Raw genomic sequence first — 15614 nt, 5'->3', positions numbered from 1 at the left:
AGAAATCAAGATAAGCATTTGGGAAACTGAGTACCGCAGGTACAAACCTTTAAACAAATTCATTCTAATCTGTTGTTTCTACTTTCAAAGAAACCTTAGAATGCAACAATGTTTTAGTAAGTGACACACACTCACACATGTCTGCAAAAATGTCGGTGTTACTTCCCATCTGCTTGGTAATGTCTTTCTTTGTTTAATTGGCATAGTTTAATGTGACTCATTATGTAGTCGGTTAACAGCTCTCTGTTAAATGCAAGGTGGACATTTTCAATGCTTAACTTCAATTGCTTGCTTTTTCCCTGTTTGGGGCAGGAAATTCTGTCTAAGAACAGGAGTGCTGAGAAGAGGAGACAGACCTACGAATAATTTCCAGCCCTATGATCCGACGGCACAGCAGCAATAGTAGCAGCTGCAAAATTTCTGTTTTAGCAAGCTTCATTTGATTCGAATGATCATGGGGTTGTTGTTTTTTTGGTTGTACCACCCATTCTGTTTAGGATGGTGTAACAATAATTTAATTTGCAAAACAAAAATTAAAAGAATTTAAGTGCATGGACTACATCCCTCCCTTACTCTGTCTCACTGTTTATTGTGGTAGCCGATTAGATAGTTTAACTAAGCATTGTGTAAATAAGAGAATACTTTTGTCCATCCTGAGTCTCCCACCATTCAGATTCATTGGATGACCTCAGGATGACCTCAGAACCTCCCCAATATTGTGGGAGGGGAAAAAATATTTTCCCCGTCCACTGTCTTCATAACATGAATAACGTGATACAACTCTATCATACAGGCATCATTTTGTTTGCATGCCACCTTTCCATAGTTTAAGCCATGCTCAAGGCATCTTACAACATAAAAAAAAAACACCACACAGAATTACAAACGTAACAAAAGTCACAAATAAAACATAAAAAGTGCACAACCAAATAAAACAATTTCCACATAAATCATAGTAAGATAAAGAAACAAAAAATAAAATCAACAGCAGCAGCAGCAACCTCCCAACAAAACTCCCCCAACCTTGCCCCAACCCAAGAGTCTGTTCAGCAGCCTCATCTTTTGCAGCTGGAGTCAGTCTGGGCCTTGCATTCCCAGGCCAAGTGGGAAAAGGCCTGCAAAGGAAGGAGCAGGTCTCCCAGGACTCATAGCCAAGACAAATGCAATTACAGTCATACCTCAGGTAACAGATGCTTCAGGTTGCGTTTTTTTGGGTAACGGACCGCTGAAACCCGGAAGTACTGGAACGGGTTATTTCCGGGTTTCGGTGGTCGCGCATGCGCAGAAGTACTAAATCACATTTTGCGCATGCGCTGAATCACAACCCGTGCGTGCGCAGATGCGGGTTGCGAACGTGCATCCCGCACGGATCACGTTCACAACCCAAGCATCCACTGTACTCACAGTATCATGTTCTCCCTTATTCATTCTTTTCTAACCTAAAAGTTGTGGATGTTGTAGCTTTTCCTCATAAAGGAGTTACTCCTGATCATTTTGAATATCCCTTTCTGCACATTTTCCAATTGTGCCATATACTCTTTGAGGTGAGGCAAGCAGAACAATAATCTATTAGGCATTACGGCATCATTTTCAATTCCTTTCCTAACAATCCCCAACTGGAATTTCCCTTATTCACAGCAGCCATACATTGGATTGATGTTTTCATCCAGCTCCTCACCACAAATCCAAAATCCCTTCCTCAATCAGTCACAGAAAAGTCAAATTTCACACTGCACTATGTAACCAGCGACAGAGGAAGTATGCCATGTATAACTGATGACAATATTAGCCTTTCTCTCCAGTAACTAATATATGTAACAAGCAAAAACGATAATGAGAACAACTACATTCTAGAATGTGGTTTTTTTAAAAAAAAAATTAAAAGAATGAGAAAAGCAGTAGAGATTTGAGAGAGATGTTATTTTACATCAGAAGCTGCACCTTCCTCCAAAAATGGATTTAAAGGTGATATGCACACACAAAATTAGGAAATACCAGCCAACAATAAGGGAAACAAAACTATCCAACCAGCTAGAATATAATTGTAAATGCTTTGGCAGATAGAAAGGGTTCTAACCTGTTGCTGGGAAGAGCAGAGTGTTTGGTTGATGGGAAGGACTGGAGACGAAGGGGAAATGCCTGGGAGAAGCACACCTGAAACTGAGTTTATTTCTGCTCCTCCTACTTAGCTGGGAGCTGCTTGCACACAGGTGTGATCTGGAGAGCGAAATCAAGGGGTTTTCAGCCTTTGGTTCTGAGCCAGTGAGTGGGTCATCAGTGAGCCAAGAACACCTGCAGTTGTTGATAGCAGGCAAATATCATAACCACTCAAGCTCAGAACTTGACAATGGCTGGCCTTCACATGACCATTTCAGCTCATCAGTGGAAGTTCTCAGATCAGAAGCTTTGTGACTACAGCAGAGACAAATTGTCTTCAGAAGATGTTCTCACTCTGACAAGGTGTTTAGCCAGTTGGTATGTGATTAGTCCTGTTGGGATCTTGTCATTTAAAACTTGTTTTTCTTGGGGCATTATTGTTCCTTAAGGCACATTTGCTTGTTGTTTGAAATAGGTCATGTTACATTAACAGCACCTGTGCTTGGGCTGCCATAATTCTCTCTTAAAAGAGGACACCTGTGACTGGGCAGTAGTTGTTAGAATCATCTGGGTCCAGGAAGGATCTCACCTCCTTCAGGGTGACCAGGATCACTGCCTTTCCCAAATAGGTATCTAATCTCCTGGATCCACTGCCAATTCCCTTTGGCTTGAAGGAGAAGTCAAACTGGGGAAGGGTCAAGAATACAAGTGGTTGGACAGAACTCTCCAAGTCCACATCCTCATTGTGCTACATCTCTGCCACAAAACAGGAGCAGAGAGTGCTCTGGATTCTTCCCTCTGGAACATTTGCCAACGACAGCATCTAGGTTGCAAGGCTAGTAAACTTGGCACAACATTTCATAAATCTACTATTGTCACTAGCTACTTTCAAGTGAATTGACTCTTTATTACTGACTCCTTTTGCGGGGGCGTGTTTGAAGAACATTCCCTGAACTACAGCCATTAGCATACAGGCATCCCTAAGTGTTGATTATGAATGAATGTACATTCAAATAAGGTCATACTAGAGTGTCCCAGAGCTTGGTAAGCAAAGCAGAGAGCTAAAAACTCTCCACCTTGCATGGGTGGTAAGATCAATTTGGCATGCCTGCTTCTGGAAAAATAGAAGTGGTCACCTGGGGGCCGTACTGAGGTTGTTCAGACTCTATACTATTTTGGCTTTATGCTTAATTCTCAGACTACCTGGGTCAACTATATATTAAAATTTGAGGTTGAAAATAAAAACCCACCTACAACTTTGCTCAGAAGCACAAAGATTTGTATTGCTCAACGAAAGCCAAGAAAATTCCAAGTATGCCTTGCTAAGAGTGGCTGGGAAAACCCAGCCAGATGAGCAGGGTATAAATAATAATTATTATATAAATTATTATTATAAGGAAAATACAGTGGTATCTTGGGTTACATACGCTTCAGGTTACATACGCTTCAGGTTACAGACTCCACTAACCCAGAAATAGTACCTTGGGTTAAGAACTTTGCTTCAGAATGAGAACAGAAATCGCACGGCGGCAGTGCAGCAGCAGCAGGAGGCCCCATTAGCTAAAGTGGTGCTTCAGGTTAAGAACAGACCTCCAGAACGAATTAAGTACGTAACCAGAGGTATCACTGTATAGGAAATCTCCTTAATGATCAAAGTAACTTATGAGAGAAGAGCACTAATTAATCAGCAAAACAACCTGTTTATTGAAGTATGGGTTCTCTTTATCAGCTATTGGAACAGTAAAATCAGTGACAACATCCCCCTCCCTACAATTTATTCTATCCTATTTAACTTACCTTATTTTTTCTAAATCAATATAGCAAATTTCAAAGCTCTTACAATCTCATGAAAAAGTAGGGGGATGGGGGGTGGGATAATGAAATCCAACCTTCTAATACTGTCTTTATGCAGGATAAAGAAGGGCTGATTCTGATGTTTAAAAATAGGATGGGCTGTGGGTTTTTCGACATATTTCTAGAATATGATGTAAGAGAAGGGCACTTGCCAGTATAAGAATCTAAAAGCTAGGTGTGGGGATTCATAAATAGGGTTAACAGTAACAAAAAAAGAGAGGTTATTTTAAACAGCTCATTTGTAAAAGAAGAAAGTCGAAACCCAGCCTGGAAGTTAAAGTAGCAGCAATTAGTTTCATACCTACAGCAAAGTTCATTGAAGTTTTCCTTTCCAGTGTCTTGTAAAAAGCGAGAGAGAAAAGATGATTGGGTTTGATCCAGTTGCCAGGGAAGTCAGTGTCATAACCACCAGTGGCTTCCAAGGGAACAGGATCAGACACCTCTTCGGATTTTAGTTTTAAAGTACCTACATGGTTCCAAAAAGATCAAGGCATCTTTCAGTGTAACAAAGGGCCCTCAAAGCATAAATCATTTCATAAACGTATTTATAGGATCAGCTTAGTTGTCTGTGTCCCCCCCCCAAAAAAAAACCAATGTTTGTGTTACCTTCAGCTTCTTTAGGTTAGATCCACTATACTAGGCTTCATGCATTTTGTGCAAATAAATTTACCAACATTGCATCCTAAATTCAGAGATCAGTTGTGGCAATGATTGATGACAGGGGGCTTAAAATTAATGTCACATGAGTTACATTGACCGACAGACTCTCCGCATAGCTCTTAGACACACATCATGAACAGAAGCAACATTTAGAGATGCAATGGGATGAACTTGCCTTCTGTGTTTCTAATCCTGTATGAATATTCTCCCGAGAGCATCTCTGGTTCTAAACATGAATTTACTGTTGTCACAGTTAACTGGGAAGATATGTAGCTCCTTTACAGTATCAAGAAACATTCTACATTGTTTGAGCACTGTCACCCAAACGCACTGCCAGATTCAGGCACATAAAAATAGTCTCTTGGCTCCCTTCTAGGCTGAGCAAGAGCCCATGGTTGTGACTTTTAAGGAAGAATACTACTGCAAGCTTATGGTGCATATACGGTAAACAGATTTGGAGTGGTGCACCATTAAAAAAAACACACATCCTCCTATTATTTGTGGCTCAAATCTTTGATCCTCCCTCATAGCACAGTTCTCCAAGAATCTAAGATACAGATGTTATTCAACAATGCAGCAGTGTCTAACCTGTGTCATCCCTAACGTAGCTGAGCTACTGCTTCCATTGCCCCTGACCATTGGTCATGCTGGCTGGGACTGATGGGAATTGCAGTTCAACAGCAATTGGAACCTTACTGCTGCTTCTCCAGTATCATCCAATATTTATGTAGCAAATATCTTTTGCATGTCTGCCATTTTCTGTGTTTTCCTTTTCCTCTTAGTGGTCCAAGATTATTTAAAGTGGAAACTTATATTAGACTTCCTACAGTCTGTACATGTCATAATAAAAATATACATCACTCCTATCATCATGGAATAGATAGAATTGGAGAAAACTCAACAGGTATGGCAAATGATGTAGATTAGGGGAAATGATCTTTTTTGCTGTTTCCGTAGGCTCTAAAACTGCAGTTGTTGATGCACTGTATATCACCACTTTTTGTTATTTATAAAGTGTTGCAATGTGACAAAGTAATGCTATCCATCAGGTTTCAATCTAAGATGAATCTGGCAGAGGGAAGTGGAGTGGAGTGGATGACATTTCTGTTGTTCATTCAAGGTGGCAGCTTGGGAGATTTTGTAGGAAGAATTTTTAAACCTTGTTTATTCAATATTTAAAGTACATGGATTACTTCACTGAGCAAAATTGAAATGGGGTTCCAATTCAGATAGTTGCAATAAAGAGATAATTTCTTTGCTCTTTTTGCAGTTCCCTTATATACATCTACATGTATACATGCCTGTGTGTGCATATGAGAGAGAATAAGAATTTCATATATTTATCTCTTTTTCCTCATCTGCATTGAAGATGCAATTGTATGCATAGTGCATGACTCACAATCAGAGGCATGGAACCCAACATAACTGAGGTCTGGAGACCTATAAGCCTGGCACAGGATGGCTTCTTAAAATGCAAATGCCAGTTCTTTATATTTTAACATAGTTATGGATTTTCTATATTACTCATCCTTCTAGATAGTGTTGGTTGTCTCCACCCCTATTTTAGGGAATTCTTTTAGAAATAATGTCTTATTTTATTTTTTAAAGCCTACTTGTTTCCTGTGTCTTGTTAAGGCCAGAAAATTGCAAAATGCTGTTTTGCCATTTTTCTGTGTTATTTATACACTCTAATATATACTTCTCACCCTGCTTCTTCTTCATTAGAATTCCCAGCCAATTAACATGTCTCAATGGCCCTCTCTGCCGGCCTCAGCCAAAGGAGCACCAGCCAGACATGCCTGTTTCCAGTGTTGTTCACCTTTGAACAAGTAAAATACATTGCAATAAGTCTTATTGACTTGTATCACCACCGCACTGCTTTAGGATTGGATATTACCTAACTGGGGAATTATATACAGCCATGGAGACTTGTTCTTCTTTATTATACGTTTCTTACTGTAAAGCTACGCAGGTTGAGAGATGTATAAGAAACAAGGATCATAATTTAATACATGAGAAAATTGAAATGCCTTAGGACAACAGCATAACTAATGCCAGCTAATGTACTGCATTCAGAAACGGAATTCATTCTCTTAACTTTTTTCCACTGTTCACGAACCACATTCAAAATACATTACAAAAAGAAATGAATGTCTGTTGGAGGCCAATGCCAGTTTGAAGAGCATAGGATCTAGTAAAGATGCCAGTGGGAAAACCGGGGGGGGGGGGAGAGCAATTGTGGGGTGCTCCCACATGTGCCCCATTGATGAGATCCATCTACCCTCTTTTGGAGCAGACAGATCCTAAGTACGTAAGAAGAAGCTGATGGAGCAGGTCAATGGTCCCACATCCTGTTCTCACAGTAGCCAACCAGATGGAAGCAGGATCCAACCACGAGAGCATTCTCTCCTTCTGTGGTTTCCAGCAACCTATACACAGGCAAAATGAGCATGGGTTCGAGGACAGGTATTTGATGCACAAGTCATGCACACAATGCTGTATCTATTTACATAGGTAAAGGGTAAAGGGACCCCTGACCACTAGGTCCAGTCGCGGACGACTCTGGGGTTGCGGCACTCATCTTGCTTTATTGGCCGAGGGAGCCGGCATACAGCTTCTGGGTCATGTGGCCAGCATGACTAAGCTGCTTCTGGCGAACCAGAGCAGCGCACGGAAACGCCGTTTACCTTCCCGCCGGAGCGGTACCTATTTATCTACTTGCACTTTGACATGCTTTCGAACTACTAGGTTGGCAGGAGCAGGGACCGAGCACATATGTATATATTTGAGAGTAAGGTGCACACGAGTCAATGATTCACTCCTGAATCCTGTCAAGTAGTGCTGTGTGGAAACTCTGGGAACAAGTCCTCAAATCAGTCCGGCTGCTCGGCTACGAGTGATCGCCAAAGAAGACGACGATGACTATAATTAGAATAACTCTAGGCAATTTTACTGCATACTTTCATAGTTTTGTTGCTGATTTGGTGTCTACTCTGCCTTTTAGTATATGAGAAGACTTTTCAAACAGAGCACTTCAACTTATAAATATGTTAGGCAAAGGATTCATTTCACCATTTAATTCTGGCATAATCCCATCCCCCCCAACAGTCAAAGTACCTTAGTGAATGAGAACACTAGGCAGGTGCCTCTCCCACCCTGGTGTCAAGGCCTAGGTTTCTCAGGGGAACTGGGCAAGGACGTAGCGGATATATCTGACTAGGAGGAGACTTTTGAAACAGCCCTCCTCTTTCTGCCTCCTCAGAAGGTCCAGCAATAGAGGAGCCAGTGATACATGGGCTTCTCCAGCCTGAAGAGGCTGGGAGTGGGGATGAAAAGTGTTTAGTTGCTCATGAGCCATGAAGTAAGTGCCTGTTAGCACAGAGTGGGGCCCTCTTTGTGATCAACACCATGAGCAACGTCATGGGAGAGGTGTTTCTAGGACAAAGGTGAAACTATCAAGCTCTCTTTATTTCTTTGCATGCTGTTATATTTGCTATTGTTTTGTTTTAATGTGTTTTTGCACTGTTTGATTTTGAAACACATTTCTCTTTCTTTGTTGCAAGCACGTGTGTGTGTGTGTGTGCCTGGCAAAGTGAGATACAAATAAAATTATGAATGAATGAATGAAATGGGGGTTGGATCTGTTTGCTAAGCTACTCAATTGCTTCAGTGAGTTGGATGTCGTATTTTGATTATAAATTGGAAACTCTAATTGTCGTCCTCACTGCCATATAGCATTGCTTGTTTTATGATGGAGTTGTGGATTTGTTCATGTTATTTACTGAATTAGTTTTTTTTAAGGAGGCTGCAATTTTTGTGTTATCTTTTTCCCATATATTTTTCATGTCATTTTATTTCATTGTTCCCTGCTCTGGGATTGAAATATCCAACGAAGAACAGGTTATAAATACCCAAGAAAGAAAGAAAAAGAAAACTACCTCCACGGTACCCAACGGTCTACCTCTAAGTTGTTACAGGAAAAACATGTAACATTAGACATTCCCCAGTAACTGGCATTCAAAAGCATGCCACCTCCAATTCTAGAGGTGGCATGCAACCATCCTGACTGGCAGCCACTGAAAGCACACCAAGACATTGCAGACCTGTACCAGCATATCTGACTGCAGAAAACAGAAACACGCCTGAAATAAATGCCATAAATGCCATCATATTTTGGGCCATTGCACAGGAGCCGCAACTGGATTGCACGACATGGCAGAACCGGGCTATAAAATTACTGTGCGGATAAGCCATTGAAGGACAAACAAAATGATAGCGTAACAGCAAAGAAACCGCTACTTTGCGATCACTAGTAGACAAGCAAAGGGAAACACAAGGGGCTTCATCACTTCACATTACCATTCTGAAATAAAATAAGGAGTTAGCCTCGGTTCAAGTGAAAAATAAAGAGCGGATCCAGAACTGATGTTTATGTGACAAAAGTAGCAATAATGTATCATTTGCCCGAGAAGTAAAATTGACAGTTATTACCAAGGGTTATCTGGTAGCAAATCACATTGTTCAGGTGGCAGGAAGGGCAAGGAATAGCCTATTTGCATATCAGAAATTTTTTCCCTTTTTGCTTCCATTCTGTCCTCAGCTTGTTTTCCCCAAGGGATGCCGGTTAGCAGAGAGATTATGAAAGTATTCTGAAAGCACAGAGAGGGATTTTCCTCCCCGATGTGTTTTGTTACCTTAGTTCTCTGCTGTTGTTTTTCTCTTACTACCACCTCTGAGCTTTTCAAGATCTCCAGGAGCAATTTGATATCAGAATATTTTATATTCCATCCCTCAAGATGTTGTATATGTCAATAGACTTCAGTATGGGAAACGTCCTGCCCAGCCTGATGTTGCAAAAGTATCTGCACCTTTGCCTTCCGAGAAATCTATGTTATGACCTAAGTCGTTTTCTTGGCTAAGAGGAACCTGCTTCTCCAGGCCTGTCTTTAGCCCAGGGAGATAAGACAGCTGTTTCAGCACCTTGGATAGCTCTAAGCATGGCCCATTGCCCAACAGAAGCTGGAAGTTGACTGCTGCCTTATGAATTCCTCCACTCAAATGCTAGGTTAGACTACCTGCAGTAATAGCAAGCCCTTCTTCTCTTTGGCTCCTCACCTGGCACACTCCCTGAGTCAGAGAGGAAGAACTGTGGAGTGGAAGGTGTTTGGCTCATTATCTGAAGTACCCACCTTGGGTGAAGAATCAGGAACCTGGTGTTGTTTTCTCAGCTTGCATTGGAAAAGCCTTGGGCTCAACTGGCTCATCCTCCTCCAACTTGGCTATTGCTTGAGCCCAGGCAAAAAGGTCTACCTATCACGCTGTCCAAAGTGGCCAACCTAAATACTCCAGCAAGCAGGACACGCTGTTGCTTCCCAGCAACTGATGCCTGGTGGCTTGTCATCTCTGAACATATACATTCAATGTAATGTGTCATTGTCATCATCATCCCCCTTGTCAGGGCTGGATTAACCGTTAAGCAAAATAAGCACATACTCAGGGCATCATGGGAAGTTGGGGAGCACCACAGAAATTTTCCATTGCTGGATTTATTATGGACCATATGGTGCAGCTGAAAGAAAATGCACCTGCAATAAATGAGAAAATTACACACACACACACAAACACAAAATAATAAAAATAGTATAATAAAATAGATGATATACATTAATATTGGGAATACAACAAAATAGAATCTGGTAACTGGTAAGCTGGCACTTGGTCCACAGATGTTCATGTGTTTATATTTTGAACTGGATATATATGGGGGAACCAAAATCTTTTAAGTGCTTAGGGCCTCTAAAGTCTTAATCCGGCCCTGCCCCCTTGCCCCAATTCATGTTCTTAGTGAGCTAGTCACAAACCAAAAATCTCTATATGAATTAGTCACTGCTATTACCCATGTATCTGTTAGAATTGTTTGTCACAACATCCATCACCTTACTGATATTCCACCTCATTTGCAAATTTTGCTACCCATTCACCCCATTTGGAGAAATCCTTTGGGAGCTCTTCACCACCCATCTGGGTTTATGCCACTCTGAGTAATTTGGCGTCATCCACAAAATTAGGCTCTTAATGAGTACGTGAAATAGCACCAATCCCAATACATATCTTTGAGGGAGCCCACTTTCTATTCTCCTCCATTGTGAAAGCTGCCCGTTTGTTCCTCCTGCGATTCCTGTTGTTTAAGCTGCCTACTAATTCATAAAATTAGCTTTTAAAACTATATGCTATTTCCTATTTAACCCCAGCTAGTAGATAGTCATTGGGCTAGTAACCAAATCTGGCTGGGTTTCCCCAGCCACTCTGAGTGGCTACCAACAGAACAGCTTCCATTCATATCTGAATGTACAAGTACTGTTACATCAGCAGCATTACGAAACTCGGATGAAAAGAGCCTATTCGTGTCTTCCTGGCACTGGAACCTGAAGGCAGAGAGGCTAGTCTGTTGCTGGCACTGTGATCTATCCCAAAGTCTTTGGAATGGAAACCAATCAATCAAAATATGTAAGTGACACTCGCCTGTTAGCAGCTGTTTGCAAAGCATTCTCTCGAAAAGTTGATGGTGAAGCGAACCAAAGCGTGAAATGCAGTACAGATATTGCAAGTGCCTGAGAGAGGGCATTCCCTCCCCCATCCCATAATCTTCCCACCCTCTCTCTTCTCAAAGGGTACAGTTCTTCCGTTCCTGTTAAAAGCAATTATGGTTTAAAGGAGACATTTGGCGACACGTGACTTGACGGGATAAAGGCTAGGAAATTTGGCAGACCCCGTTGTGAACGTAAAAAGTATAGAGCTCCCCCTCCCCTCGAGATCTGATAAGAAACATTCTTATTTTCTTAGGACTAGACTTTAGTTCTACCTTATTCTGAGATGAGAAGGTGTAGCTGCCAGACAGACGAAGCATGAAACTTGTAAGACCTGTGACGGATCAGAAGAATATGGCAGCGTTACAGGATTCCTAACATGTTTTTAAAAATTGTATCACTCCAAGAACTCCCGTTAAGACTGGTATCCCCCAGAACTATTCTTCTACTCGTAAAAGCTAAGGTGGTGACAGGAAAAAAGATAGACATTTAGAGTTGTAGGTACTGTTACGTATGTAAGTGTACCTCTCTTGCCTCTCTGAAGTATGAATTTCGATGGAATGAACTGAGCCGTCTTCAAAAATTGCTAAACAGTGGAACAATTAGCACCGATCATAGGGAAAGCTTCCCAAGGGGCTCATCTGAGAACCATCATTCTTATATATATATATGTATATGTATATATATGTCATTAACTTTGGAGTCTTGAATAGGATCCCCACCTTCGTAGCATTTCACAGTCTTCCTTTTGATGTCCTGCAACCCTCTGACCCCCTGAAAACTCTCTCAGTTCTGCTTTTATAAAATCTTTCAGGCTCCCCCCCCACCACACACTTAATATATAAAAAAATTAATTATACAAATCATTAGTATTTTTTGAAAAAGGTAATAGAATGGTTCCAAGAACAAGCTTCACAGAGTATCTGCATATTTAATCATCTGCGTTAATAAATATTTAATCGTTCATTGAATTCAGGTTCTGTCTTGAAGCTTAACTTGATAACAAACCTTGCAACTGGTAGAACTAATTGGTACAGAACAAGTGAATAATTTATAGGGAGAAAAAGCGCTGGGTTTTCGGAAGGTGCGCAGAGACCAGGAAGCCACAGCTGTTTCTGGGAGCTGACAGGAAAACAATGGCGCCTTCTACAAATTCCACAGCACACTGCTGCCCTCCTGAGGCCAACATTTACCATTGGTTCATATGTCTTAAGAAAGGGCTGTAAGGCCGACTACAAAGTCAGATCCATTAAGTTTTAAATATTCATGCATTTCATTAAAGCTATCATAATTGGTCTACCGTACACATTGATTATGCACAGACCATCAAGTGTTTAACCTCTGAAAGCTTGCGTGCGTATTTAAATATATCTGTTATGTCCTGTCTTGGTGGCTTCAGAGAAATCTCCAGCGACAAGGAGTTGAGCTAGGCCAGGGAGGGGGAAGGAGAGGGAATGATAGCGCAGGGCTGAAGGAAAAGAGAGAGTGCCTCCAGATGTTTCAGAAACAAAAAAGAAGTGGGGAATATTGCATTAAGTTTCCCTGATTATAATACCAGTGCTTCTGTCCCGTTTGCTAACGTTCTTTTCACGCTGAAGTACTTGTTGTGTTATGGACCTGTGGCTTTTTGAGCAATATACAGTGGTGTCTCGGGTTAAGTACTTAATTCATTCTGGAGGTCCATTCTTAACCTGAAACTGTTCTTAACCTGAAGCACCACTTTAGCTAATGGGGCCTCCTGCTGCTGCCGTGCCGCTGGAACACGATTTCTGTTCTCATCCTGAAGCAAAGTTCTTAACCCAAGGTAATATTTCTGGGTTAGCAGGGTGTGTAACCTGAAGCGTATGTAACCTGAAGCGTATGTAACCTGAGGTACCACTGTACCAGCATGTCACACTATTATTCACACCAGCAGCAGTGGGTGACCCAACAAAGAACATCATTGGACGACGTCATTACTCCTCACCCTTTCCACAAATGTGTGCTTCTGTTCACCCATGATCTCTCCATGAAAAAAGAAAAGAACTGTGCGCCAGTCTACTGCCCCAAATTTTGTCACTTTACTCCCACCATTTTCCAAATCTGTTGAAGATTCAACTGGCAAACTTTGAAACAGAACCCAAAAATACAGTGCAAAAAATGTGCCGCATGCCGATTGGTCCCATTGCACCCCACCACCATGCTTGCGTCTTTTTTATGGTTTACAATAATTGTGTAAAAAGGATTTGCCTTAAAATGAGACACACCTTGAAAGGGATAAAGGAAACTAGTGAAAAAGACATTTATTGGCATTTGAAAAATACTCCCTAGGATTGCAGCGTTACAATTTCAGCTTCAGATTCATTTTGTGGAAGATCAACTGTTGATTAGCCAACTCTAACACGAAAGTACTGGATTTTGTTTTGCTATGGTAAATACAAATCCTTCTTTGCAAGCTGAAATTTACATTCACTGGCTTTTTGTTTACTCCCTTCATTTACAAAACTTCTTTGTCAAAAGGAACATTCAGCCTTTCTATCCTACGAGGCTTTGGTGAGGTGTTAACATTTTGGTTAAAATGCAATTCGGGCACAGTAATGTTTTAACTTGCAAGGTAAGATGCCTTTATTGAGCTGGTAGAACTCCACTAGTTGAATGAGATCAGAAAATCTGGTGTGGCCATCATCCAGCGTATAAAACAGCTTGCCTTCCTCTTCCAACTGCAAGAAGAGGAAACACCACATCAACAATAATTTCCATTGTGCTCTGCAATCCTTATTTCATTCATCCAGCCTCTGTGATGATGGTTAGGTGGATACTCATTTGCCACTAAGAACATCAAGACCAAGTGTAGATTGGGACTTTAGATTCTCCAACACCTAAAGATCAGTTCCCATCATTTTGGAGCCTCATTTGCAGGCTGTGATGTTGGATCTCCATGTTGCAAAAAGTTTGGAGGGGGCCTTGCAAAACTGAGTAACGTTTGCCCATTCGGGGGGGGGGGGGAGCAGGGGGAAGGAAGCACACCCTTGTGTTGCCAAGGCAACAAGAAGATGTGCCCATCTTTTTCTGTGATGTGCCGTAGCTTCTCAACAAACACTGGGAGCTAATCACTTAAAGGCTGCAGTTCTAAGACAAATAATAAAGAAGGGGATATATATTGCTTTGAAGGTTTTTGCCCATTGTCACTGATTTGCTTCTTCATTTTTGTGATGTTCTACTGGTTAATATTATTTGCCTTTCTCACCTTGAGGCAAGGAGGTAAGCCATAAATCCGAAAACAAAGAGATAGATTTGAATACGCTTTGCTTTAACTCTGGAAGCCCTTGCATATGCCAGGCAGAAGAATGACACAATGCGGGAAGCTTATCCAGAGATCTGATATTGCTGAAAATATATTAGGAGGGATGAGCAAAGTCTCGAAAGCCACAGGGCAGACTTCCAGCATCCGCAAAATTGGGCCTGCGTTCCTTGGATAGCTCCATTTCGCCCATCCCCATGTCCAACAGGAGCATCAGGCAAAGCAAATGAAGCACACGGGTGTCCTTAGCTTTAAAAATGTTTTCCAGTCGCCCATTCTAGCCTTTCATGGTGCAGAACTCGGCTGCTTAACTATACCTACCATATTTTTCGCCCTATAGGACGCACCGGCCCATAGGACGCACCTAGGTTTTTTTTTGGGGGGGGAATAAAGAAAAAAAATTATTTCCCCCCCCCAGCCGCGGCTTCAGCGCGCCCCGTGCTCCGGGCAGCAGGCTGCTATCCGCAGCCTAGGGAGCCCTGCGGGAACTCCCGCGGGCTCCCCAGGCTTGCTGATAGCTTCCTGAAGCCTGGAGAGCGAGAGGAGTCGGTGCGCACGGACCCCTCTCGCTCTCCAAGTTTCAGCGAAAGCCTGCATTCGCCCCATAGGACGCACACAGATTTCCCCTTCATTTTTGGAGGGGGAAAAGTGCGTCCTATAGGGCGAAAAATACAGTACTTAACCTAGAATTAAGCTCCATTGCCTTCAATGGGACTTACTTCCAAGCAGGCATTATAGCATTGCTGTGTTAATATAGTGGTAAAGACCTGCCTTTTTTGAGTGTTCATTCTGACTCACTGTGTTTTTAAAACATTCCCCTTTTGCTTACGAACGCTGCCCCATTTTCTGATAAAATATAAGGAAGTTGTGCTTGCCTTTTGACTCTCAACAGATTCTACCAAGTCCTAGGACACTCAAAACATATGGGGAGAAAAATAAAACTAGAACGACAGGCCTATAATCTGAAAGAGAGCATATATACAATACATTCATATTCTCTCTCTCTCTCTCTCTCACACACACACACATATTATTTAATAGATTTCTATCCTACCTTTTAGAGGGAAACAAATCTTACAAGGAAACTCACAATACTGCATTAATTAATTAATTAAAATGTGCAAAACACCGTAATT

General features: G+C 41.6%; 1 protein-coding gene across 4 annotated transcripts in view; it reads right to left on the bottom strand.

Annotated features, from left to right (window-relative positions):
* Window positions 1-13457: 13457 nt before the first annotated feature.
* Window positions 13458-15614, bottom strand: part of GRB14 (growth factor receptor bound protein 14) — a 50855-nt gene continuing 48698 nt past the window's right edge. For all 4 annotated transcript variants that reach the window (XM_083577340.1, XM_083577341.1, XM_083577339.1 and 1 more), the window contains one exon: window positions 13458-13897. In XM_083577340.1, the coding sequence (XP_083433466.1) occupies window positions 13751-13897 (147 nt within the window). In that variant the 3' untranslated portion in view covers window positions 13458-13750. The remainder of the gene's footprint in view (window positions 13898-15614) is intronic.

The sequence above is a fragment of the Podarcis filfolensis genome (assembly GCF_964270895.1).
Source record: "Podarcis filfolensis genome assembly, chromosome: 1".
In the NCBI taxonomy this organism is placed as follows: domain Eukaryota; kingdom Metazoa; phylum Chordata; class Lepidosauria; order Squamata; family Lacertidae; genus Podarcis; species Podarcis filfolensis.
The sequence above is the reverse complement of the archived record's forward strand: the minus strand, read 5'-3'. Positions and strand labels throughout refer to the sequence as shown.